This window comes from Rhinopithecus bieti, unplaced genomic scaffold, assembly GCF_001698545.2.
Source record: "Rhinopithecus bieti isolate Rb0 unplaced genomic scaffold, ASM169854v2 scaffold_7398, whole genome shotgun sequence".
Classification (NCBI taxonomy): domain Eukaryota; kingdom Metazoa; phylum Chordata; class Mammalia; order Primates; family Cercopithecidae; genus Rhinopithecus; species Rhinopithecus bieti.
The window spans coordinates 2,518,365-2,543,411 of record NW_016805783.1 but is presented as its reverse complement, the minus strand read 5'-3'; the positions used below and the strand labels follow the sequence as shown (position 1 = coordinate 2,543,411).

At 46.1% G+C, this 25,047-nt stretch overlaps 1 protein-coding gene and 1 pseudogene across 1 annotated transcript; one reads left to right on the top strand and one right to left on the bottom strand.

The window, feature by feature from the left end:
- Positions 1–201: 201 nt before the first annotated feature.
- Positions 202–2,331, bottom strand: LOC108530699 (prolyl 3-hydroxylase OGFOD1-like; annotated as a pseudogene).
- Positions 2,332–7,036: 4,705 nt separating this feature from the next.
- On the top strand, positions 7,037–14,332 carry MLNR (motilin receptor). The gene is given in 10 exon segments (XM_017873720.1): positions 7,037–7,178; positions 9,641–9,837; positions 9,985–10,257; positions 10,260–10,331; positions 10,333–10,377; positions 10,379–10,408; positions 10,410–10,440; positions 10,443–10,624; positions 10,627–11,077; positions 11,862–14,332. Coding segments are annotated over 10 exon segments (1,761 nt in total). The 3' UTR covers positions 12,200–14,332.
- Positions 14,333–25,047: the final 10,715 nt, after the last annotated feature.

Genomic DNA, 25,047 nt, shown 5'->3' with positions numbered 1-25,047 from the left:
TAAATCAAAAGATAAGTACATAGCTTCAAGCTCAAGGTCTAGGTTGAGGACAATCATTATGAGTCCTATTAAAGGACAACCAGTTTTAAGAACACTGTCAGGCAAGCTACCATGTAGCTCTCCTTCACTCCATGCTTAGCTCTTCCAGACTTCCCAGTATTGATGAAGGATCATGTTTTTGTTCAGCTTTGCCCAGTGCTGTCATTCATAATAGATAAATGAAAAGTCCCAGAAACCTGTTGTGTTTGGGAAGGTTTTCTTTTGTTCAGGCTTCAGTGGTTAATATGCTTGACAAATTTCAGAGTCTGTTATCTCTGTAGACCAATGCCAAAGAATTGCTCTCTGGATTCACCGTTAGCAGCTCTTCATCTTCATCTTTGGCAATGTAAGAAGTAAAACCACCATATTCTGGCTCCCAGCCTTCACGGCCACAGTGGAGAATTAAGTCTGGGGCAAAATCAGCCTTGCTATGGTCACGAATTAAAAGTGTGGTGACCAGTCTTCCAACGCCTCAGTTCCCTTTGGCATGTGGGAACACCTGATTCATTATTTGTTTCGTTTTCCTCTGACTCTGGGTCTGTCTGGTCATGGCTCTGTTGGCCATTGATGCTCATGGCTGCCTGATTATTCTCTCACTCAGGAGGGCTATGGCCAGTCCCTCAGTTCTATCAGCAGCAGAGGCTGCTGCTTCGTCTCTTTTGTCATCCATCTCATCTTCCGAAGGGGCCAGGAAGTGAAGCTTCAGGCCTGTGAAGTTGGAGAGCAGCAAGAATAGTGCCTCAGAGCAAAGTAACTTCATTCACTCCTTCAATATATCGGGAAGCTTCCTCTCCTCAGCTTTCTCATAAAGCCTTTTGTTGGCCGGGCACGGTGGCTCTTGCCTATAATCCTAGTACTTTGGAAGGCCAAGGTAGGCGGGTCACCTGAGGTCAGTAGTTCAAGACCAGCCTGGTCAATATGGTGAAACCTTGTCTCTGCTAAAATAGAAAAATTAGCTGGGCATGATGGCAGGTGCCTGTAATCCCAGCTACTCGGGAGGCTGAGACGGGAGAATCGCTTGAACCCAGGAAATACTCCTTGCAGTGAGCTGAGATTAGAAAAAACATGAAAACCTTTTGTTAAGGGGACCTCAGCTGCTCTATTCCACATCTCCATTCACCAAGGCCTCACAGACCTTTGCAAATTTCTCAGGCTTAAGAAATTTCTTCAGGAAAATTTCAGAACTTTCTTCAGACTCTTCTTGAGTTTGAACTTGGTAATCCATGGCCAGATAAGTAGGGTTGATCCAATCATACAAAATTTCATGATCTGTGGGGTATGAGGGCTCCAAGGTGTGAGGGGGTTCAAAGTAGTTGGGAGGCCTAGTCAGTGAAGGACCATGAAACCAGCCACTTACAGACAAACGTGACTTCAGACAGGACTTCGGACACCTGGTGAAAGGACACTGCAGATACTTCAAAGAAAACCAGTTCGTTCCATAAAGGGGTAAGACACTTGACAATCTGCTTCGGCTGAAAGTGTTCATCAGTGTTGTACAGGTGCGGGGTACCCCCCAGGCTCCTGTCCCAGGAAAGAACCAGGTACAGGATGAAGGCGATCCAGCGCCCTTCTAGCTCATCATCATGGCACAGCAGAGCATCAGTGAATTCATATTTAGCACAGGACACATCAGTGGTTGGTTCCCAGTAAATTTTAGAAATACCAGAAAGCCAAGACCAGAAATCTTCAAACAGAATTTTCCTTAAAGCAGAGATGTGAGGCCCTCTTCAAATCATCAGACTGCTGGAACTTATATAAATCATTACAGTTGTCACGGAAATCCAAGTTCATAAGTTCCTTCTGAAGCCCTGCCAAGAAGTCGGCTTTGGATGAAGTTTGGGATCATGCAGTGAAGAAAGGGGTCCATGTCCCTGACAATGGTTTCGTGGCTGAATGGTGTCCCACAGCTCCAGGCCTCAGGCACCTGCTTTTTCAAGGTTTCCTCCATGATAGCATTCGAAAACTCTGCCATCACCTCTTCTTTCCCTTTTTTCCCACCCGGGTTGGGCTGGGCTCCACTGGCCATTTCCCATTTACTTCCTCACAAGGTACAGAGCCACACCACACTCGATTCAGTGCTTTTAAAATCCATGTACATCTCTTAATTGCCACAACTCTGTGATAGTTTAAAATGTTGGGGCTGTGGAAGGAGAGTCTGGAAATAGGAACGTCACAGAAGCAGCTAAGCATGAGTCCAGGTTTGAGTAGGGTATAATACTGATTGACAGTATGATTGCATGTCACCTCTTTTTTTTCTGTAGATTGGAAATAGGAGTATGGAATCTTATGCATCCTGTTTGAGCATTCCATGGGTTGCTTTCCAACACAAATCCCTTGCTTCTCACCATTATAAGATTATTTCTGCAGGATGGTGGCTCAAGGAGGCAAACAGCCTTTAAAAGAAAATAGGCCAGGTGCGGTGGCTCACGCCTGTAATCCCAGCACTTTGGAAGCCAAGGTGGGCAGATCACGAAGTCAGGAGTTCCAGACCAGCCTGGCCAACACGGTGAAACCCTGTCTCTACTAAAAATACAAAAATTAGCTGGGCATGGTGGTGCACACCTGTAATTCCAGCTACTCAGGAGGCTGAGGCAGGAGAATCATTTGAACCAGGGAGGTGGAGATTGCAGTGAGCCAAGATCGCGCCACTGCACTCCATCCTGGGTGACAGAGCAAGACTCCATCTCCTCCATCTCAAAAAAAAAAGAAAAGAAAGAAAATAGTTCCCCCAAACTTAAAATAAGCAGTGATTCTGTAACCTAACTCCCATCATCAAAAAAAGATGATGCCTCATGGTTTTAGAGAGTTTTTAAATGTTCTATTTTTGTATACATTTTGTAAGTATATGCCCTTGAGAATATATATCCCTTTTGTTTATGTATCATTTTCTCTCTGATGCTCCTAAGGAGGGAGAAAAAACTTGGAGGAAAAAAGAAAATCAACAAAAGAACCAAGATTTCATTAAGGTGGTCATCAAATTCTGTGTCCAGAGTGGTGCCCTCAAATGTTTAGATGCTGTAATGGCTATTTTTTTGTCTCATAAACAGGGTGACTGTGCCATTTCTACTTACTATGGGAAATTTGCCAAGAGAAAACAGTTTCAAAACTGAACAGATTTTGAAGCCACGTGACCCATTCAAATCATTATGTCTAGGATCTGTCGAACATTTAATGTGTCCTAAGCATTGTGTTCAGTTCTTTACCTTGGGCATCTCATACAGTCCTCTTAATTGCTCTAGTAAGCGTTATCTGCAGCACAGAGAAGTCGAGCTGTCTGCCACAGGTCTCATGGCTAATCAGTGATGAAGCTGGGGTTTGATCCAGGTGATTGGTCTGGGGCTCCCTCACTTGACCACTATCCTCTGCTGTCTGGCCCAAAATTTATAAACGCTAGGAAATCAAAATTAATATTAATTGACTTTAATAGTGCATTTATGATAACATTTATTGATTGAGTACCACCTGTTTGCTAAGCATTGTGCTAAGCACTTCATCATATGCAAAGTAAGCCACAGCCCTCTAAGGATTGAATAGAAAGAAATCAGATGAGAAGAATCTGGTACAAGCATAACAGACTAAATGAGAAACCCTAATTTCTTTCCTCTTGAATTTCATCCCCTGATACTTTTACTACCATTTTGAGCCCACACTCAGTCCTTAAGAATAGCCCATCTTAAATATTCATCCAAGGATGAAAATGCCGTTTTTACCACTTACCACAACTGAGACACGCTGACATGTTCAAAAATGAATATAGCTACCATGTGGACCAACCTCAAAAACACGCTACGATGAAGGAAGCCAGACACAGAAAGTCATGTATTGTACAATTCCATGTGTGTTAAATATCCAGAATGAGTAAATCCATAGAGACAGATTAGTGGATGCCAGAGCTGGAGGGAGGAGGAAATGGGGAGTAACTGCTCAGTGGGTGCTGGGTTGATGGAAATGCTCAGGAGCCAGACAGAGGCAGTGGTTGCACAACACTGAGGGCACCAAATGCCAGTAAGTTTGTCACCTCAGAATGGTTAATTTTATATGAATTTCACCTGAATTGCTTAAGAAGGGAATATAAAACTTACAAACTGATACACAGGTTAATGTAAGACTAGAGAATCCTGGGCATCAAGTCCATAAAACTGACGTAGTCAATAAGTTCATTTTGCTAAGGACACAGGCCAACTTGTCTCTTTTTTCTCAAACTCCCACACCTTCCAGAATGCTACCACTCCTTTCAGCCTGTGGCATGTGCCTGGCTTACAACTGAATATTTTATGGATGTCCTTGAGAGCGATTAAACAATTTGGCCTGCCCAGACCAAAGTTATCAGCTCTATCTCATTCTTAATCCTTCTAGGATGACACAGAGGTCTTAAAGAAGAAATTACCTTTTCAGTTTCACAGTTTACCAATGGCAGCAGCTGCACAGTAAGAATGTTCATATCCAGTAGTATAAGGCCTATAACCTCTTCCCTCCCACCCTCCCAAGGGCTTGTTCCCCCTCCAACATCCATCCCCCTTGGTAACTGTTGCCACGCTGAGCCTGTCTGTCTCTCAGGAGAAACTGGGACCAACAGAAAACTGCTAAAGCGGGCCGGGCGCGGTGGCTCACGCCTTGGGAGGCCAAGGCGGGCGGATCACGAGGTCAGGATATCGAGACCATCCTGGCTAACATGGTAAAACCCCGTCTCTACAAAAAAAGTACAAAAAATTAGCCGGGTGTGGTGGCGGGCGCCTGTAGTCCCAGCTACTCAGGAGGCTGAGGCAGGAGAATGACGTGAACCCAGGAGACAGAGGTTGCAGTGAGCTGAGATCGCGCCACTGTACTCCAGCCTGGGTGACAGAGTGAAACTCCACCTCAAAAAAAAGAAAAAGAAAAGAAAAGAAAAGTGCTAAAGCAATAGCCACAGAGTAATAGGAACCCACACTCCACAAAAGTCTTGCCTGAATTTGCCCTGCCGTGTCCCTGCCATGTAAAGAGGAAACCTAGGAAAGACTGAGTCCCCCGTCAATGTGGTGAGATTGGGAAATAGCTGGCCTTGAACTTCTCTGCCAGGGGCTCCCTTCCAGGGCCAACTTTGCTATCTCTGCGTTTTACTAAAGATACCATTTCCTGGTGCCTGGGGTCTAGAGGACCCAGTGGGTCATGTGAATGAGGAAAGGGCTGAGTGTGAAGCCACAAATACCTTGTGTGTGGTGACAGCTGTGGGGTGCCTGCAGACAGGCTGCAGGTGGCAGCCTTTGGGGAACATGAGCTCAGAGCTGCCACAGCTTCCAGTTTTGCAAGACAATGCTTCCTTCTCAAACTCCCTCACCTCCCTGGATGTTACCACTCCTCTCAGCTTGCGGCATGTGCCTGGTTTACAACAATATTTTATGGATGTCCTTGGGAGTTATTAAAGAATTTGGTCTGCCTAGGCCTAAGATATCATGCTAACAATCCAGAACTTTACATGAAATTTCCCAATTGTAAAAGGTTGGTTCAAAACATTATGAAATGGCCAGGCTTGGTGGCTCACACCTGTATTCCCAGCACTTTGGGAGGCAGAGGAGGGTGGATCACTTGAGACCAGGAGTTCAAGAGCATCCTGGACAATCTAGGGAGACCCCATCTCTACAAACTTCATGCCCTGCTCTTATGTGGGGAAAAGAGTGTAAAGCCTGTGGAGTGTTTACAAGCTTCCATAAGTAAGCTATTATACAAGTTATGGATCTATTTTAATGCTCCTCACAACTTTCCAGATCTTCAATTTGCCCATAAAATCTGGTTTCTGAGATACAAACTGGAAGACACTTTCCTAGCAGACTCCAGATCATAACCTAGCATTCTCTGCAGCTGGTGGTGCCATGGTCTATATAGCAAGAGGCTACCCAGCACAGTGGTTATGCCCATGGACTCTGGAAGTGGACAGCACCACCCTTACTGGCTGTCCCAGTGACCTGGGGTCACTTCTTTGTGCTTTGCTCTTCTCGTCTCTAACATAGAGATACTAAAAGAACCTGCTGCCTTAGATTTCTGTGGAGGATGAAATACATTCAGATATGAAAGGACTTGGAACAGTGCCTTGCAAACAGCAAGCATTAGCTTTATATTCATCCAGGTCATCCCTCTATATTCATCAAAAGCCAACCAGTGAGGCCTCCAGCCCGGAGCCAAAAGCCTATTGATGACACCAACTTCTTGCCTCTGGGGATGCAGGCCACAGCCGGGCCAAACCTAGACCCACTCTTGCCCCACATGAGTTACAGGCGGAGAGGTACTCCAAGAGTAGAGAAGAGAGATGCCCATGCTCCTGGTCTACTGAGAACTTCTTCTCACTAGATGAACTATGAAGTCAGGAAGCTGGTGAATGTCTACAGAAACACAAAGTAGGAAACAGATCTGGTCCCATTCCTTCCTAAAACATTAAATGCCATCTCATCATAAGAGCTCAGATATGTCCTAAGGGCCAAGTTATGTTTGAACCTCAGCACAGCAATGTTATCCAAAAAGCCCACTGGGTCTCCACCTCTCCATATCAGTATTCTGTCTTAAGCTGAAGTATCAGTGAATACTTACTGAGCACCCACTGCAATCAGAGCACTGTTTTAACTGCTAGGAATTGTAAAGAAAACAATGGTACCTGATTCTGCAGAAGCTCATTCATTCTCCAAGTTAACAAACATTTATTAAATTCTCACTTTGTGCCAGGCACTAAGGAAACAGCAGTGAACACAGTAGATTAAAGCTCTGCCTTCTGGTGCACATAATGTTGGGAGATAGAGATAGATAATAAACAAATAACTAAGTAAATTAAATAGCATGTCAGTTGATAATAAGCAATATGGAGAAAATACAATAGAGAGAGGGAGTGCCTGAATGGAGGTGAGTAATTCACAACAGCCAGGATGCTGACTGCAGACACAGTGAGCCTGCCTCAGCGCCACCATGGTGGGTGGGGAAGGGAGAAAGGGAGCCTTCAGCAGAGGCTGGGGTAGTCCATCCGGCCAAGGAGCAAATGGGAAAAACCAAAGAGACTCAGGGATTCGCAGCCCATGACAGCCATGGAGAGTGCTCCTGGAAGCATCATCTGAGTGAAAGAAAGAAGCCGCCTCTTCACCAACCACAGGCCCCTGCCTCCAAGGCTAGCAGAGCCACTGGTGACCATGCAGGAAGGGGACATGGAACTGAAGTCTAGCGAATGCCAGCCCCTCACACCCCAGGAGCCAGCATGAAGCTTCCTAAGGACCTCTCCCTTGAGCTTTAAGCCACTGACCCCTCTCCCCATACCCCTGGGCCACCTTGGGGAAAGGCATGATGTCTGAGAGAACTGAACACTGCCCAGAGGGGCTGCTTAACTGGTCTGCCTGGACCATGCCTTACCTAGGCTAGAGCATTCATTTCTCTTGTTGAGAGCACAGGGGAAAATCAAATCAACTATAAATGAAGAAATTACATTTTCTCTGCCTAGGGGGAGGAGACAGGGAGGAAGAAAAAGTGGAAACCGTGAGTACAGAAACAATTTTGAGGAGTTTTGCATGAAAGTGATCCAGAAGAGAAAAACTGATGACGAGAGAGAGAGAGAGAGAAAGAATTGAGGCAGTGATATCTGGAGGAGGAGAAAGGAGCACTTAAGGGGCAGAGCTGACTTCAACTGCAAGTACCACCAACTGTCCCAGGGGAGCATGAGCAGAGGTGGGGGTGTGGTAGTCATCTTCAGAGAAACAGGGTGCAAGGAAACCACCCAAAGGAGGTGGTGGGGGATGTTGGGTCTAAGGAGAGAGGAGGGGGTATAAACCAGTAGGCTGGTGGTGGGAGAGTGAATGAGGTCAGGTGAGAGTTGGGAGGGCCGGGGGAACGAAGCACCCTGCTAGAGGTCGTGCTTTCAAGTGAAACAACGCCAAGTGGGAGCACGCCAGGAGTAGACAGGGAATTCGGCCTTACCAGGCCTGTGGTGCTCTCGGCGGATGGACGAGGCTGACAATGGAGAAAACAGCAAGGGAGTCAAGGGCGTCTGTGTGGGCGCGATGGCGACTGCCCGTGGAATTTCCGTTGGGTAAAGGAAGAAAAGTGAAGACATGGGGCAGGCAAGGGACGGGGAAAAGGAAGGAGGAGCCACCGATGGAGGTCGCAGTGGGTTGAAGGATGACCGGAACTGAGGTGCTAGGGGAAGAGAGCTAAAAAGAGAGTGGGCGGAGGTCAGAAAGAGGGCTGACTGAAGTGGAGGTGGAGGAAGGCTGGCAGGCCCTGGCAACCGTGAGGTGTAAGGTCCGTCGACAGGCGCGGCTGAGATCGGGTGGAGAGCAAGGTCATAGGTGGAAAGGAGATCAACAAACTAGAGGCCAAGGCATTCCAAGACTCGCCATGGGTGTGAACGGCCGCAGATGCAGTGCTTGAAAGAGAGCGCAGGCACCTGGTCTTCAGGGACTGCGGGTGACCACGGGGGAAAGCGCTGGGGAGGGCGGGGTCTGATGAAGTCACACTCAAAGCTAGGTTTTAGGACCGCTGGAAACAGCAGCGATGAGGGAGGCGACAGGTGTCCCTCCTCCAAACTCACAGTCGGCATGTGAGAGAGAACTGCAGGAGAAGCTTGTCCCTAGGCAAAGCCAGGTGTCAGGTCCAGAAAAGAGGTTAAGGATTTAAGCCACTGAGGGGGTGGAGCTGGGCAGTGAGTGGGACGTCGGTCTTGCAAGCTCTGGGATTAGGCCGACCAGAGCCCACATTCCAGTCCCGCCTCTTACTGCCTGTTTGATCTCAAGTGAGACCCGCTTTGTTCATGGGCGAAAGGAGGGCCATGAGGATTAAATGGAGAGCACAGGACCAGATCCATCTAAATTCTCAGTGTTAGCTATTGTTATTAAGACCACACTGAACAGACGCTTACATCCCCTTTAGCCCCTTTCCCCGATTTTCGTTCTTTCCGGTGTTGACAAATAGTCTAGTTTTTTAAGTTTATGAAACATATTGTACATAAGAACGACATATCACATGTGAAAGTACTCTAGTGTCCACGTAAATATTTGTCTTGTTCTTTATAATAAATAAACATGCTCACGGATCCTTGAAATTATCTGGTCACGGCCGGGCACGGTGGCTCACGCCTGTAATCTCAGCATTTTGGGAGGTCGAGGAGGGTGGATCACTTGGGGTGAGGAGTTCGAGACCAGGCTGGCCAACATGGCGAAACCCGGACTATACCAAAAAAAAAAAAAAAAAAAAAAAAAAAAAAAAAAAAAAAAATTTAGCGGGGCATGGGCGCTCCTGTGCTCCCAGCTACTCAGGAGGCTGAGGTGGGAGGACTGCTTGAGCCTGGGAGGTCGAGGCTGCAGTGAGCTGTGATCGCGCCACTTACACTCCAGCCTGGACGACAGTGAGACCCTGTCTGAAGAAGAAAAAAAGAAAGAAAGAAAGAAAAAAGAAAGAAAGAAAAATTATTTGGTCAATTATATGGTCAGCTCCCTCCACCACTCGCGAATTTACAGAAGAGGAGAACTGGGCTGGGCGAGCCCAGGACTGGCCCAGCCTAGGACTGGCCCAAGATTACGCAGTTACTCGGTTGTAGAGCCAGGATTAGACAGGAGAGGCTCCAGACTCTGGTCTAGACTCCCCTCCTACTATTTAGCATTATGGCTTCCTGAGGATTACCGTGACCCCTCCTCCACCATCAAGCGGCAGCTACCAGCCACCAGACCAAGATCCCTTCGAAGGTCTCCTGTGTACCGGACCGACAAAAGCGCCCGTACAGTGCTGGGTCCAGTAACCAAAGCTCTCTCGGGTGCAGACATCGCTCACAGGACGGGGTTGGGCTCATGCGCTCAGGTATTCCAGCTGGTGGAGAGGGAAGCGCCCCAGAACTGCATGGGCCCGGGAGAGGGCGCGGGAGCAGGGCCGGGCCGGGGCGGGCCGCGGCCGTGGGCGGAGACTGCGCGCAGCCAGCTCCGAAGCGCCTCGGTGCCCACCCTGCAGAGCCGCTTCCCGAGCCCCGCAGCGCAGCGCAGCACAGCGCCCCGCCGTCTGACGGTCCCGCGCCCCGCAGCGCGGGCGGGTGAGAAAGGAGGCGCTACCAGCCGACCACGCGGCCCAGGGCTCCCAGCCCGACCCGGACGCGACGGCCGCGGGGAGCACCCCATGGGCAGCCGCTGGGAACAGCAGCGGACGCCCCCCGGAGGGCCGCGCGGGAGGCCCGCCATGGGCCGCCCGCTGCCGCTTGCGGACGAGCGCCGGGATGCTTCGCCCTTTCCCCCTGGGGGCGCCTGGTGCCGGTGACCGCGTGTGGCCTGGGCCGTTCGCACGTCGGCGTGAGCGGCAACGTGGGTGACCGTGCTGCTCATCGGCCTGGTACGGGACATGCGAACCACCCACCACAACCTTGTACCTGGGCAGCATGGCAAGTGTCCGACCTACTCATCCTGCTCGGGCTGCCTTCGACCTGTACGCCTCTGCCTCGCGGCCCTGGGTGTTCGGGTCGCTGCTTCGCCGGCTGTCCGGCATCTACGGTGGGGAGTGCACCTACGCCACGCTGCTGCACCATGAACTCTCAGGCGTCGAAGCGGCTACTGGGACATCCTGTCCGGCCCTTTCTCGCGCCCGCGTTTCCTGGGTTCACCCACCCGGCGCCGCATCCGCGCGCTCATCGCTGTGCTCTGGGCGGTGGCACTGCTCTCTGCCGGGCCCTTCTTGTTCTTGGTGGGCGTCGAGCAGGACCCCGGCATCTCCGTGGTCCCGGGCCTCAATGGCACCGCGCAGCTCGCTCCCTCGCCTCCCGCCTCGTCGCCGCCCCTCTGGCTCTCGCGGGCGCCACCGCCGTCCCCGCCGTCGGGGCCCGAGACCGCGGAAGCCGCGGCGCTGTTCAGCCGCGAATGCCGGCCGAGTCCCGCGCAGCTGGGTGCGCTGCGTGTCATGCTGTGGGTCACCACCGCCTACTTCTTCCTGCCCTTTCTGTGCCTCAGCATCCTCTACGGGCTCATCGGGCGCGAGCTGTGGAGCAGCCGGCGGCCGCTGCGAGGCCCGGCCGCCTCGGGGCGGGAGAGAGGCCACCGGCAGACCGTCCGCGTCCTGCGTAAGTGGAGCCACCGCGGTTCCAAAGACGCCTGCCTGCGGTCCGCCCCGCCGGGGGCCGCGCAAACGCTGGGTCCCCTTCCCCTGCTCGCCCAGCTCTGGGCGCCGCTTCCAGCTCCCTTTCCTATTTGGATTCCAGCCTCCACCCGCCCGTACTTCCTGTCCCCCCAGAAAACCATGTCCTGTCCCCAGGAGCTCTGGGGGACACCAGGGCGCTTTGAGGGTGGAATCCCCGGATCCGATTCAGTAACCAGCAGTGCTTTTTCAGAGCCTCTGAGACCAGGAAAGAGAGTTGGAAATTCTTAATCCAACCACCTGTTAGACGCCACAGATGAGTCCTCACAGTGCCCTTGAGAAGATGAGGGAGATTTCATTAAGCTAAAATTTTGTATTTAATGTTAAGTGATGCTGAAGGCTAAAGTAAACCTTGCTCATATCAAAAAGTAAAGATTGTGCAGACGTGTTGTAGAATTCTTTTCAACAGAGAACAGAAAACTTGTCTCCGAAGTGGGTTGGTGGATGGAAGCCTGCCAAGGCGGCTTGTTCAGAGAAATTGCTCCTTCTGGTTTATGTCCAGCCTTGATAACACATATAGGAACCTACTATGCAGTTTTAAAGCAAATGTCCTGCAGCCTGGTCATTTTTTTCTGGGGTGAGGATCTGGCTAGGTAGTTTTCTCTAATTTATTTTGCTGTTATTTACTGCAGATGGTTCCTTGTGAGGGTGGGGGGTTTATTTGCTTCCCAATGCTTTTGTTAATCCCGGTGCTGTGTCTTACCTTGCAGTGGTGGTGGTTCTGGCATTCATAGTTTGCTGGTTGCCATTCCACGTTGGCAGAATCATTTACATAAACACGGAAGATTTGCGGATGATGTACTTCTCTCAGTACTTTAACATCGTCGCTCTGCAACTTTTCTATCTGAGCGCATCTATCAACCCAATCCTCTACAACCTCATTTCAAAGAAGTACAGAGCGGCGGCCTGTAAACTGCTGCTCGCAAGGAAGTCCAGGCCGACAGGCTTACACAGAAGCAGGGACACTGCAGGGGAAGTTGCAGGGGACACTGGAGGAGACACAGCAGGCTACACCGAGACAAGCGCTAACATGAAGACAACGGGGTAACCAGCATGGCCAAGCCAGGCTCCTCTTGCTGTTCTAAGACTTCAGGGAAAACAAGTGTGTAGAGAAATAAAGACTGAAAGTGAGGAACAGATCCTGTTAAGAAGAATGGAAAGAGGGTTGCAGTTGTGCCAGTTGGTTAAGAAATAGACCGCATGATTTATTTAACCAAGGTATGAAATGTAACTGTGCCAACCTTTCTAGTTTCCTTCCCAAGTACCTCCTAAGGGATGCCCATTTTACCATCACGAAATCCCACATCTCAAAGTGTGCTCTGTGTGATGGTTTCATGAAGTCCTCATTCTCCTGCTCTTCGGAAGGATGTTTGTTCATTTTACAGTTAAGTGATACACAGAGATGCTGCCCCCAAAACTGCCACCTCTGAGATCATGAGTGTATTTTATGTTTTGGATGTAAATGTAACAGTACATCTACAAGGAACCAGGATAATGACAGTTTTGATCCAAGAAATGATTTAATACCTATGTATGGCTGCAAAAACTTTTAGAAGTAAAAGGAATTCTAGGTAGACTCCAGTGTTTGGGGTCCCACCTCTCTCCAGATCACAGCAAATCATAAAGTTTAGGCACAATAAAACCCTCTTTCAGAAGTATTAAGCAACCCACTTCTCTTTGACACTGCCCACGGGACCTTCCCAGTGCCACTGGCCATGGGGCAGCAAACTTTGGGCATCAACATTTGAGAGTAGAGAGCTCAGCAGGACATGGCTTTCTCCGATGACTACAAATGACATTTGTAAAGAGCTATTTAATATGCTTTATCTCACCTCAGCTTGGTGGGGTGAGTGCTGTCATCAACATTCCTGTTTTGGAAGTGAGTCTTGGATTGCCCAAACAGGAGCTGGTGAGCTGGAGTCTGAATCCAGTGTTTAAGTTGCTCACCTACTCCCAAGCCAAGATGCTGTCCTTACTGAAAAACGCCAGCCAATGGATTTAGTCAAGAGTGAAAGAGAACTCACAGGACATTCTGATCAACAACTCTGTAACTTTGTTTTTTACAGTTTAAAACAAAAATATTTTTAGAGGGTTACTGTTGTCACTCAGCTCCAAAGGGCTTCGCTGACAATACCTTCTGTATGAATGGCACCCCCAAGATGTGGGCAGGGTACAGCTTTCACAGTTGTACATGGGACCTTTTTGGGGGCTTTCAGATTGATAAATTCAAACCTAAATTACAATAGGATCTTGATTTTTATGAAGAATTTGTCCTGAGACCTTCATGACTCTTCAAATCTACAAATACCAGAAAAGTGACAAATGCTATAACTTCAGAGTTATAATGACAGATAGACATAAAGTCACATTGAGACTTGGAGGCTGGAGAGGCAGCTGTGTTGACTCACTGACTTGATGTCTCTGCTTCACAACCCACAGTTTGGATGGCTTCGGTGAGTGTCTAAATTACTTTCGGCCACAGGCCACCATAGTCTCTTTTGAATAGTTAAAACTACAAAAGATGAATACATAAATAACAATGGTCTGCCCGACATGCACTCAAAGTTCTGTTGCTTTCTCATTTTCTTAGCCAAAGCCCTAGCTCAGTCCCCAGCCTGGTCCACAACTGGCGCAGGAATGAAGTCTCTAGTTTGCTTTTTCTCCTAGCTGGTGGAAGAAGCAGATTGCAGTCACTTGAAGAAGCATTCCCTAAACTGTGTTCTGCCAGATTTTCAGGGATTATTGGGAAAAAATGGTTCTGGGTTTAAATATGGTAGGAAAATACCACATTGTGTTCCCCCCACCACACCCGAAACATTTAACACACATAACACAACATAGCATGTCAGAGGCTCTGAGAAGTTGTCTCAACCAACATCTCCTTATTTTATCACAGAACCAACTCCCCATCTTCCCTCCCCAAGAACACTTAGTAAAATCTCATGGAATGAGAAATGCTTTGGGGAGCACTGATGTAGGGGTTCTGCCAGTGGTGGTGCCAGCCTTGAGCCTCCGTAACTGTCTGCTTGGTAGCACTGAGTACAGCAGCTGCCACAGTCCTTCTACGCATGGGAGCTCCTCTCTGGAGCAGTCAGGAGTGGCTACCTCCCAAGGGAAGGTCACAGCAAAAAACCTTATTGGGACGTATATAATACTTTATTTTAATTTTTTAGAGACAGGATCTCACCCTGTTGCCCAGGCTGGAGTGCCGTGGCACAATCCTAACTCACTGCAACCTGAAATTCCTGGGTTCGAACCATCCTCCCACCTCAGCCTCCCCGGTAGGCAGGACTACAGGCATGCACCACTGTGCCTGGCTACTTTTTAAATTTTTTGTAAAGTTGGGGTCTTACTGTGTTGCCCAGGCTGGTCTCAAACTCCTGGCCTCAAACAATCCTCCTGCCTCAGCCTCCCAAAGTACTGGGATTACAGGCAAGAGCCACCACACCTGGCTTATGTATAATATTCTAAATGTAGAAGCAAAGACCTCTCTTTTGAGCTTTCTTGTTCAGATTCTAGAAAACAAGGATTTACATGACACTTTCCTGGGACTTAAGCATGTTTCCAGGTGTGGGCATAAGGAGGATCACCCTTCCCTTCCCAGATGTTCCCTGAGATGGAGGGCCTGAAGGCCATCCCTTCCTGCAGGATTCTTGTGTGGTCTCAGCCCACTAGTGGACTGTGAAATCAGTAAGTGTGCCACATTTTTCTTTAATGGAACAGCGCGGACAAGAATATAGTCCATTGTGCATCACATGTAGTAAGGTAACTATTGTGCTGTGAAACTTTTGTTTCAATTATGTTTTGGTTGGTGTCTTTCCCGGTTTACAAAATAAAATGTATTCTAACTGTGGGTCATGGTGGAAAATGTTTAAAAAGTTGTTCTAAGATCTAAAGTTTTTCTCTAGCCCAGCAGAGAGCGGCTTGTTCTTACACTGACAACTGGCTAGGAAAAGGGAGGCCAAGTCAGCGAATCACTGGAGCAGGAGAATCACTGAGCTCTGGTTTCCAGTCCAGGGCTCCCTACCCACCCGACCCAGGGTAGTAATCATGGAGGCTATGGGCCAGCCTCTCTCTCCACCCCAACAGAGACCCATGCTGGCATGCCAGCCACTTCTCTTTGAGCCCCCTCTCCCTTCTGCAGGGGGAACCACTTTTGTTAGGTGAGCTGCCAACCTTGGAAGAGGGTTTGTATTTCATTCATTCCCATGGCAAATATTCACCAAGCAACTGCTAAGTGCCAGATGTGTATAACACAATACACTAGAAAAACTAGTCCGTGTGATGATGTCAAAATCAGTCAACTTTCTAATGGCATTCTCTGTTTGAAATGTGTATTGTGTCATCTAGACTAACATGGATTCACCATTTAGATCAGATGGAAGTGCAGAACATCAGGTTTGCACTGTCTGGACATTCCTCCTCTTTTTTACGTGAGACATTTCCACTTCTGAAGGAAATGTTCAAAGAGCTATTGCACAACATCCGCTGCGATCCAAGAGTTCCCTGTGCCAGGTTCTCAAAGAGACACAGGCAACGTGCTAATGGTGTTTAAAATTCAAACACGCCCTCTCCTGACCCTTTCTACTCATGTCATAATGACATTTGCCAGTATATGGAAGCAAATTGTAGTGGCTGCACAGGTCTAGTATGTTATGTTTTGTTTTGTTTTGTTTTGTTTTAGAAACAGGGTCTCCCTCTGTCACCCAGGCTGGAGTGCAGTGGCTTGATCATAGCTCACTTCAGCTTCAACCTGCTAGGCTCAAGCAGTCCTCCCACCTCAGCCTCCCAAGTAGCTAGGACTACAGGCACACATCATCATCACACCTAGCTAATTTTAAAAAATAATTTTTTTAAGAGATGGGGTTTTATTATGTTGCCCAGGCTGATCTCCAACTCCTGACCTCAATCGATCCTCCCACTTCAGCCTCCCAGGGTACTGGGATTATAGGCATAAGCCACCACGCCCAGCTTAGGTTTAGTGTTTTAAAAGTGGCATTACTTAAACATAGATGGGATGCAATATTTAATTATAAGTCCAATTTCTAAGGATTCCAAACCCTAACTATTACAGAGCCCCTAGTCTTCTATGAGGAGCCTTCGAAATCACGTTTCCTCTTCTGAGTGCACAGGGCATGGGCTCCACAGGAATGCTCTGTGGCAATCACTCAACCTGTCCCTCTCTGGTGTACACTACAGAGGAGGGGAGAGAAGCCGACTCAACCAGCCGCCTTAGGAAAACACCACACTTTTTAAATAGTGCACACCTGTGTACTAAGGGCTATAAGGCTTTTTATTCCCCACACTAATTCTCTGGGTCAGTGGTTCTCAAACTTCAGCCTGCATCAGAATCACCTGGAGGACGAGTTAAGCCACATATTGCTGGGCTTCCCCCAGAGGGTCTGGATTTAGCAGGTCTGGGGTGGGGCCCAAGAATCTGTAGCTCTATTGAATTCCCAGGTGATGCTGGTTGATGTCTCAAGTGGGACAGAGCGGGATGGCATAAGATTTCATCATGCTACCCAGGGCACGCTCGACTGAAAACAGCTGTTTATTTCTGGAATTTTCCATTCAATAGTTTTGGACCATGGTTGACCATAGGTAACTGAAACCTCAGAAAGCGAAACTACGGATAAGGGGGACTACTTTGTGGTTCCAAAGAAGCCATCTGTTGTTGCTTTTTCCACAGGCGTCCTGCAGATAGGACCCCTTTAGTCAAACGCCTTTTTTTTTTTTTTTTTTTTTTTTTTTTTTTTTTTTTTGAGAACAGGTCCCTCACTCTGTCTGTCACCCATGCTGGAGTGCAGTGGCACAGTCACAGCTCACTGCAGCCTCAGCCTCCTGGACTCAGGTGATCCTCTCACCTCAGACTCCTGAGTAGCTGGGACTACAGGTGAACACCACCACACCCAGGTAATTTTTGAATTCTTTTGTAGAGACGAGGTTTCACCATGTTGCTCAGGCTGTTCTCAAGCTCCTAAGCTCAAGCAATCTGCCCTCCTTGGCCTCCCAAAATGTTGGGATTATAAGCATAAGCCACTGCGCCTGACCACTTTAAATACTTTTAAGAAATGTTGCAATACTATATAAGCTCTTTTTGACCATACAGCTTTTTTTTTCTCCTCTCATATATTAACATTCTCTTGAAATTCTAGAGAGAAGTTTGGGTATGAAGTCAGGGTTCGCCATAAAGATCTGGGAGGCAACAGCATGGAAATGATCATTTTATCCAGTGGCTCAAAAACTTTCGCTTGCATCAGAAACACTAGAGGGCTTCTTAAAACACAGATTTCTGGGCCCACTTCAGAAGTTATGATTCTACTGTAGGCCTGAGCATTTGCATTTCTGTGTAGTTTGCAGATGGTGCTGCTGCTGCAACTCCAGGATCCCACTTTGCGAACCACCGATTTCAGTGATAGAAATAGATGGCCCCGACTAGGAGAAAGTTACCAAGATCACAGTAGAGGCAGAGAGATGCACTCTAATGATCCCTGCACTGGCTGGAAGTCACCAAAGCAGGCAGAAGAGCAGAAAAGGAAAAGCACGTGATGCATGTGATACAACCTGAAGGAAGACCATTTCACGGAGGGCGGAGGCCATGGGGTCACGCACCACGGGGAACACAAAGAGAATGAAGTAGGGTTGCCAGATGAAATTCAGAGCCTGAAACTAAATTTGAACTTCTGATAAACAACATATATTTTAATAGTATTAGCATGACACACTAAAGGCCAGGCGTGGGGCAAACACCGGGAGTCCCAGCACTTTTGGAGGCCGAGGCAGGAGGGTTACTTGAGACCAATAATTCAAGACCAGCCTTGAAATTTCCACAAAATTTCCACAAAAAAATGCTTTTCTTCATTAGCTGCGTGTGGTGGCGTGCCCCTGTAGTCCTAGTTACTTGGAAAGGCTGAGGTGGGAGGATTGCTTGAACTCAGGAGTTTGAGACCGCGGTGAGCTCTGATCACGCTACTGCACTTAAAAAGTATGGCGTGCCTATTACTTATATTTTAAAATCATTTATCATTTATCTGAAATCCACATTTAAATGGGCACTCTATTTTTATTTTTAAATTTGGTAACCTTAGGATACAGGCAATGGAAAGACCACAGAGTTTGGCAAAAGGAAGGAATCTAGAAAGTGCCTTTCAAGAGAGCGCTGGGGCAGGAGCCAGAAGATGGTAAGTTGAAAGGAAATGGCCACTGAGCAATGGCTGGTTAGATGGTCCTAGCCTTGGGGGCCTCTTTGTGCAGGGAGCTCAGCAGTTGGTTAAGGGACTTTGCCGCTAGTCCTGTACTGTACAGACTTGTACCCCCACCCAAGAGCCAGCCTCTCTTGCTGTGGCTTGTACCCCAGCGCCCTAGTTAGGAAAGCACCTACCGCCCCTGTACTAGGCATCTGCACTGCACAGTGGGTAATTATTTTGATTTTTTTTAAATCACAAAACTGAAGAAAGCGTCTGATTCAGAACTTCCTGGAATATAATGTGTCATGACAATCTGTCAAACTGAAGAGGTTTCATTTGTATCTAACCTGTTCCTAGGTGTTTATGTACACTTACGTATTTTTTAAGGCTTTATTTTCTCTTTCTGCAAAAGCGGTTGAATGAAATAAAATTTTGTTAAATGACTAATTAATTTACAACGAGGGGGTGGTTCTTTTTTTCTTTTTTGAGACAGGGTCTCACTCTGTTTCCCAGCCTGGAGAGCAGTGGCGCAATCAGAGCTCACTTGCAGCCTCCACCTCCAAGGCTCATGTAATCCTCCCACCTCGGCCTCCCAAGTAGCTGGGACTATAGGCACACACAACCACGCCCGGCTAATTTTTGAATTTTTTGTAGAGACTGAGTCTCACCATGTTGCCCAAGCTGGTCTTGAACTCCTGGGCTCAAGTAATCCACTTGCCTCGGCCTCCCAAAGTGCTGGGATTCTAGGCATGAGCCACTGCTCCCAGCTGGGTGGTTCTTCTTCTAAAAAAAAATGTAACTCTATGTGATGACTGAGACCATAAAGGATAATGAAGTAATATTTAAATCTGTGTAAAGCAACTAGCATTGTGCCTGGTAGTAATAGATTTGATAAATACTACTTAAATGTAAATGGAGGATAGCAACAATTTGGACAGGGAAAAAGATCAATTTCTTAAAAACTAAGTTCATTGCAGTATTATAATGCATTATAATGGAGTGTTTAGTTATATAACTATTGCAATGTACATATAACATATAATAACATAAGGTACTTGGTACACCATCTGGAATGCAGTAATCCTCGGTAAACGTGAGCTAGCATTTCTGTCCTCAGTTCATATCCTATTAACTATCACCTGTTAGGTCTTTTTGTTTGTTTTTAAAAACATGAAACAAAAGTACTGAACATTTATTTTCTAAAAATCCGACAACTCATAAGAGGCGTATTCACTTCATTACTTAGCTTCTTAAGGGACATCATTAGCATTTTACTCCCAAAGGATGCTATCTTTCACTGAAAGTCTTCAGCTATTTTTTGTATTTATAATAACCCCATTCATATGATTCTGAGTTCTTCTCCAGCATGCATTTTTAAAAACTGGATTCTTGTGGCTAATGGAAGCATCTGGTTTTCTTAAAGATGAAAATGGCCAGGTGCAGTGGATTGAGTCTTGTAGTCCCAGCTACTCAAGAGGCTGAGGTGAGGACTACTCTCTTAAGTCCAGGGGTTGAAACCTACAGTGAACTATGATCAAGCCACCCGCACTCCAGCCTGGGCAACAGAGCAAAACCCCACCTCTAAAAATGAAGAAAAATAAAAATGCATTTCATAAACACATTTCCCAGTAGCAGTTCCTAAGTTGGATTCTTTAAACGTTCATTTACTAATTTCCATATACATGTTGATTTCCTTTGACAAGGAAAATATGCAAAGTATATTTTATGTTTAAGTTGTTGGGCTATATATAAAAATGAATAGACCTGTAATCCCAACACTTTGGGAGGCCAAGGTGGGTGGATCACTTGAGGTCAGGAGTTTGAGAACAGCCTGGCCAACATGGTAAAACCCTGTCTGTACTAAATATACAAAAAAAAACTAGCTGGGTGTGGCGGCATATCCCTGTAATCTCAGCTACTCGGGAGGCTGAGGCACGAGAATCACTTGAACACAGGAGGTGGAGGTTGCAGTGAGCCGAGATTGTGCCATTGCACTCCAGCCTGGGCAACAGAGTGAGACTGTCTCAAAATAATAATAATAATAATAATAATAATAATAATAACAACAACAACAATAGGACCAGGACCCTTAACCTCAAGATTCTGTGACTTGTCAGGATGGGGGGGAAAAAAGTATGTCAATAAGTATAGATGTGATTAAATAAGTTTTAATAAAGAGCAGGGGAATTTAGAGAAATTGTGCCAAGCATTAAATGTATTATTTTTAGTAACCAGAATTTCCTTCTATGGTTGTAGTCAAGATTTTATAGTCTTTGAGAGGCCAAGGCAGGAGGACCATTTGAAGCCAGGAGTTCAAGACCAGCTTGGGCAACATAGCAAGACCCTGTCTCTACAAAAAAAGAAAAAACTAAAACTAAAAAATTAGCCAGGTGTGGTGGTGCACACCTTTAGTCCCAAGCTGCTAGAGAGGCTGAGGTGGGAGAATCACTTGAGCCCATGAGTTCAAGGCTGCAGTGAGCTACGCTTACACCACTGCACTCTAACCTGGGTGACAGAGTGAGACCCTGTCTCAAAAAATAATAATAATAAAATAAAAGATGTTATAGTGATTGTTGACTCAAACCATGCAAACTCTGCTGCACATAGTTTATTAACAATAACTCTCCATCTGAGGAGTCCTTAAATCTTTCTGAGCTCAGCTTGCTCGAATATAAAGTAAGAAGGTTAGAACCAAATTATTTGTCATCTCTTCTACATAAATTATTCTGTGAATCCCTCACTTCCCTCAGCCTTGTAGGTTTGGGTATATTTTAGAAATTTGCTAGGTACAGTAGCTCTCACCTGAACACTTTGGCAAGTTGAAACAGGAGGATCGCTTAAGCCCAGGAGTTCAAGACCAGCCTAGGCAACATGACAAAATCCCATCTCTACAAAAAGTACAAAAATATCCACGTGTGGTGGTGCATGTCTGCAGTCCCAGCTACTCTACTCAGGAGGCTGAGGTGGGAGGAGCACTTGAGCCCAGGAGGTCAAGGCTGCAGTGAGCCGTGATCGTGCCACCGCACTCCAGCCTGGGTAAGAGAGCAAGACCCTGCCTCAAAAAAAAAAAAAGAAAGAAAGAAAGAAAGAAATGTACTAGAATTAAACAAAAGGGACTTGTTGCACCTAAAATAGCTTTTTATAAAGCTTTCAAGTCCATGAGGTTGATTTTCATTTAAAATACAGTTGCTAACAAGTTGGGTTATCTGCTGTGCCCACCAATAGCATGTTAAAAGCATTCAATAGGATGGCACAAGAGAGGAAGGGCTGTTAGCAACAGAACAGTGATGTTCAGAGATGGAGTAACTGAGACTGACAGGAAGGAATGAGGAAAAGTGGGACATCCAATGGTGAGGTCCATCACACTGATCCTGAGCCCCCAACGGCAGCACCAAACTATGCTCAGCACTTTTTAAAGAAATTATTTAAATCGACAAATAAAAATTGTATATGTTTATTGTATGCAACATGATGTCTTGATAGATATATGTTGTATACATTGTGGGATGGCTAAATCCAGCTAATTAGCATATCTAATACCTCACATACTTTTTTTGGTAAGAATATTTAAAATCTACTCTCTTAGCAATTTTCAAATATACAATTTATGTTTGTTAACCATAGTCACCACGATGTATAATAGATTTGCTTTCTTTTCTTTTCTTGTTTGACACAGGGTCTTGTTCTGTCACCCAGGCTGGAGTGCAGTGGCGTGATCATGGCTCACTGCAGCCTCGACTTCAGGGGCTCAAGTGATCCTGCTGCCTCAGCCTCCTGAGCAACTGTGACTACAGGCACGCGCCACCATACCTGACTAATTTTTAAGTTTTTTGTAGAGATAGAGTATCACTTTGTTGCCCATTCTGGCCTCAAGCAATTCTCCTGTCTCGACCTCCTAAAGTGCTGGGATTACAGGCATGAGGCACTGCACTCAACCATGATTGCTTGAATTTAATCCCTCTAACTGAAATTTTGAATCCTTTGACTAACACCGCCCCAATCTCTCCCTGCTTCCCTTTCCTGGTAACTGTTTTACTCTCTGCTTTTATGAGTTCAATTTTTTTAGATTCCACATATGACTGAGATTATGTGGTATTTGTCTTTCTGTGCCTGGCTTATTTCCCATAACATAATGTCCTTCAAGTTCATCTGTGTTGTTGCAAGTGGTAGGATTTCCTTCTGTTTTAAGGCTGAATAGTATTCCAACGTATGCATACATGTATGTATGTATGTATGTATGTATGTATGTATGTATAAACCACATCTTCCTATCCATTCATCCATTGATGGGCACCTAGGTTGATTCCATATCTTAGCTATTGACTTGTTTGTTTTTAAGAATCAGTCTTTCTGCCCAAAATGTGTGGTGTCTTCCATACACACATGGTAGGGGCTGATCAGGGAGTAGTGGTGTGGTCAAGTATATTTGTGTCCATCAGGTTTCCTTCCAAAACGAACGTCCAGACTACTGGGCTTTTAGAGAAATAGTCCCAAGGTGTCTACGCACTGTGCTGTTCTTGGAAAGTCAGGATTTGTTGTAAGCATGTCTGTCACACTGGGAGTATCTGAAGAAAATTGTTCTTTTTTCTTAGCGGTCATTGCAACTGCTTTTAGGATTCCACAGTGTTAAATCTGCCCTTTCTTTAGAGCAGTCAACAAAGATGTAATAATTGGAGGAAATGGGCCTTCCTCAACTGATAGGCATGATGGCTTTTGATATTTAAGTGGAGCTCTTGCATTTGTTTTTTATATGGACGGTATACGGAATAGCACGAACGCTAGATGGAATAGCTTTATAGCTGTCGAGCATTTGTGCTCTTCTGTGCATCAATAGATTTCTATTTCATTGGTTTTGTTTGTTCTTAAAAATGCCTTTTTTTTTTTTTGAGATGGAGTCTTGCTCTGTCACCGGGCTGGAGTGCAGTGGCACCATCTCGGCTCATTGCAACCTCTGCCTCTGGGGTTCAAGCAATTCCCCTGCTTCAGCCTCCCAAGTAGCTGGGACTACAGGCACATGCCAACATGCCTGGCTAATTTTTGTATTTTTAGAGGAGATAGGGTTTCACCATGTTGGCTAGGATGGTCTCAATCTCTTGACCTCGTGATCCGCCCACCTCAAAAAATGCCCTATCTTAACAAGAGCCTTTGGGGAAAAATTCCAGTGGCAAACTTCTGGCATCTTCTTGACAGGCAGCAGCTTAACTATAGTATCACATTCACAAATGAAGTGGTAAAAAAATATTGAATGTTATTATAATTTTTGGTTTGACGAAGCCACTAATGTAGCCACTAAACATGATGTTCAAATGAAACCTTCTGGGAAGTTCTTCAGGGATTACCAGGATAACCTAGAATCTCAACTAGCCTTTGACATTATTAGAAACAGTGTCCCAGTGGTAGAACACATTATTCAGAAACTTAGATTTTCTCAGATTAGCACCTCAAAGCACTTATACTAAGACACAGGACATCTCCAGCTCAACATGCCAGAGTAACACCATGCTGACATATACAGAGTGACTCACCAATCTAGACGCACTTCTATGGAGCTCCACTGCTGGAAGATCAAGTGGAAATACAGACGGAAAGGCAAAGAGCTTCCGTCTGTCCACAATTTATGATGCTCGATATCTGCCTGATATTTATGTCTCTTTCTTAATGTTTACGTATCATTTCAGGTCCTGTGTTCCCAGGATGGAGACTGAGAGTGAGCATAGATGAATGTAAGCATCACAAAATAAGCCCAACAAACACTGACCAGAAGTCAGGTCATGTCACTTGGTTAACATAAGTCTTAATATAAAACATGGTTTGAATTTAATGATAGACACATAAAGCAAACTCTATACAAATGAGTCAAAGCCTCCAAAAGTAACTCGGAAATTACTGACAATACCTGAGATAATACTTTAAGATGCTTTGTTTTCACTATTAGGAAGTAAAACTATGATTTGCATGTAGGCCACTTAGTCACTGAAGGTAAATCTGGCTACAGCCCTCCCACCAAATCCATTAGCCATCTATGTCCCACCTGTTGAATAATCACAGCCTGAACTTGCATGCTTTGAAAACTTCTCTGTCTCCAAGAAGATGGTATTGAAAGTATCAAGTTTCATTTCTATGCGATGCCCGCCAGTGGCATGATGAAGGGATTGAAGTCATTTTGGGAATGACATTTATAATCTACTGACCTAATGAGCAGGATTTGAGTTATCAGTTTTTGGAAGAAATAAATGTTGAGGAAGTGCAGGAGGGAGAAAACAATTTATACAAAAAAATGAAGCTTCCAACTTAAATACATTGTGTTTTAAGTGCACTATTAAAACCATTCCATAAGGAATAGTTTAGGAAGTTACCAGAAAGTGATAGAAACTGTGTGCTCACCTGAACAGGATTTCAGGGTAAACTTTGTCTTCATCAAAGAATGGACAGTAGCCAGGTCCAGTTGCTCAGCCTGTAATCCAGCACTTTGAGAGGTGGAGTTGGGAGGATCCCTTGAGGTCAGGAGTTATAGACCAGCCTGGTCAATATAGTGGGACCCCATCAAGAAAGAAAAGAAAAGAAAAGAAAAGAAAAGAAAAGAAAAGAAAAGAAAAGAAAAGAAAAGAAAAGAAAAGAAAAGAAAAGAAAAGAAAAGAAAAGAAAAGAAAAGAGAAAAGAAGGAAAGAAAGAAAGAGAAAGGAAGGAGGGAAGGGGAGGGGCAGGGAGG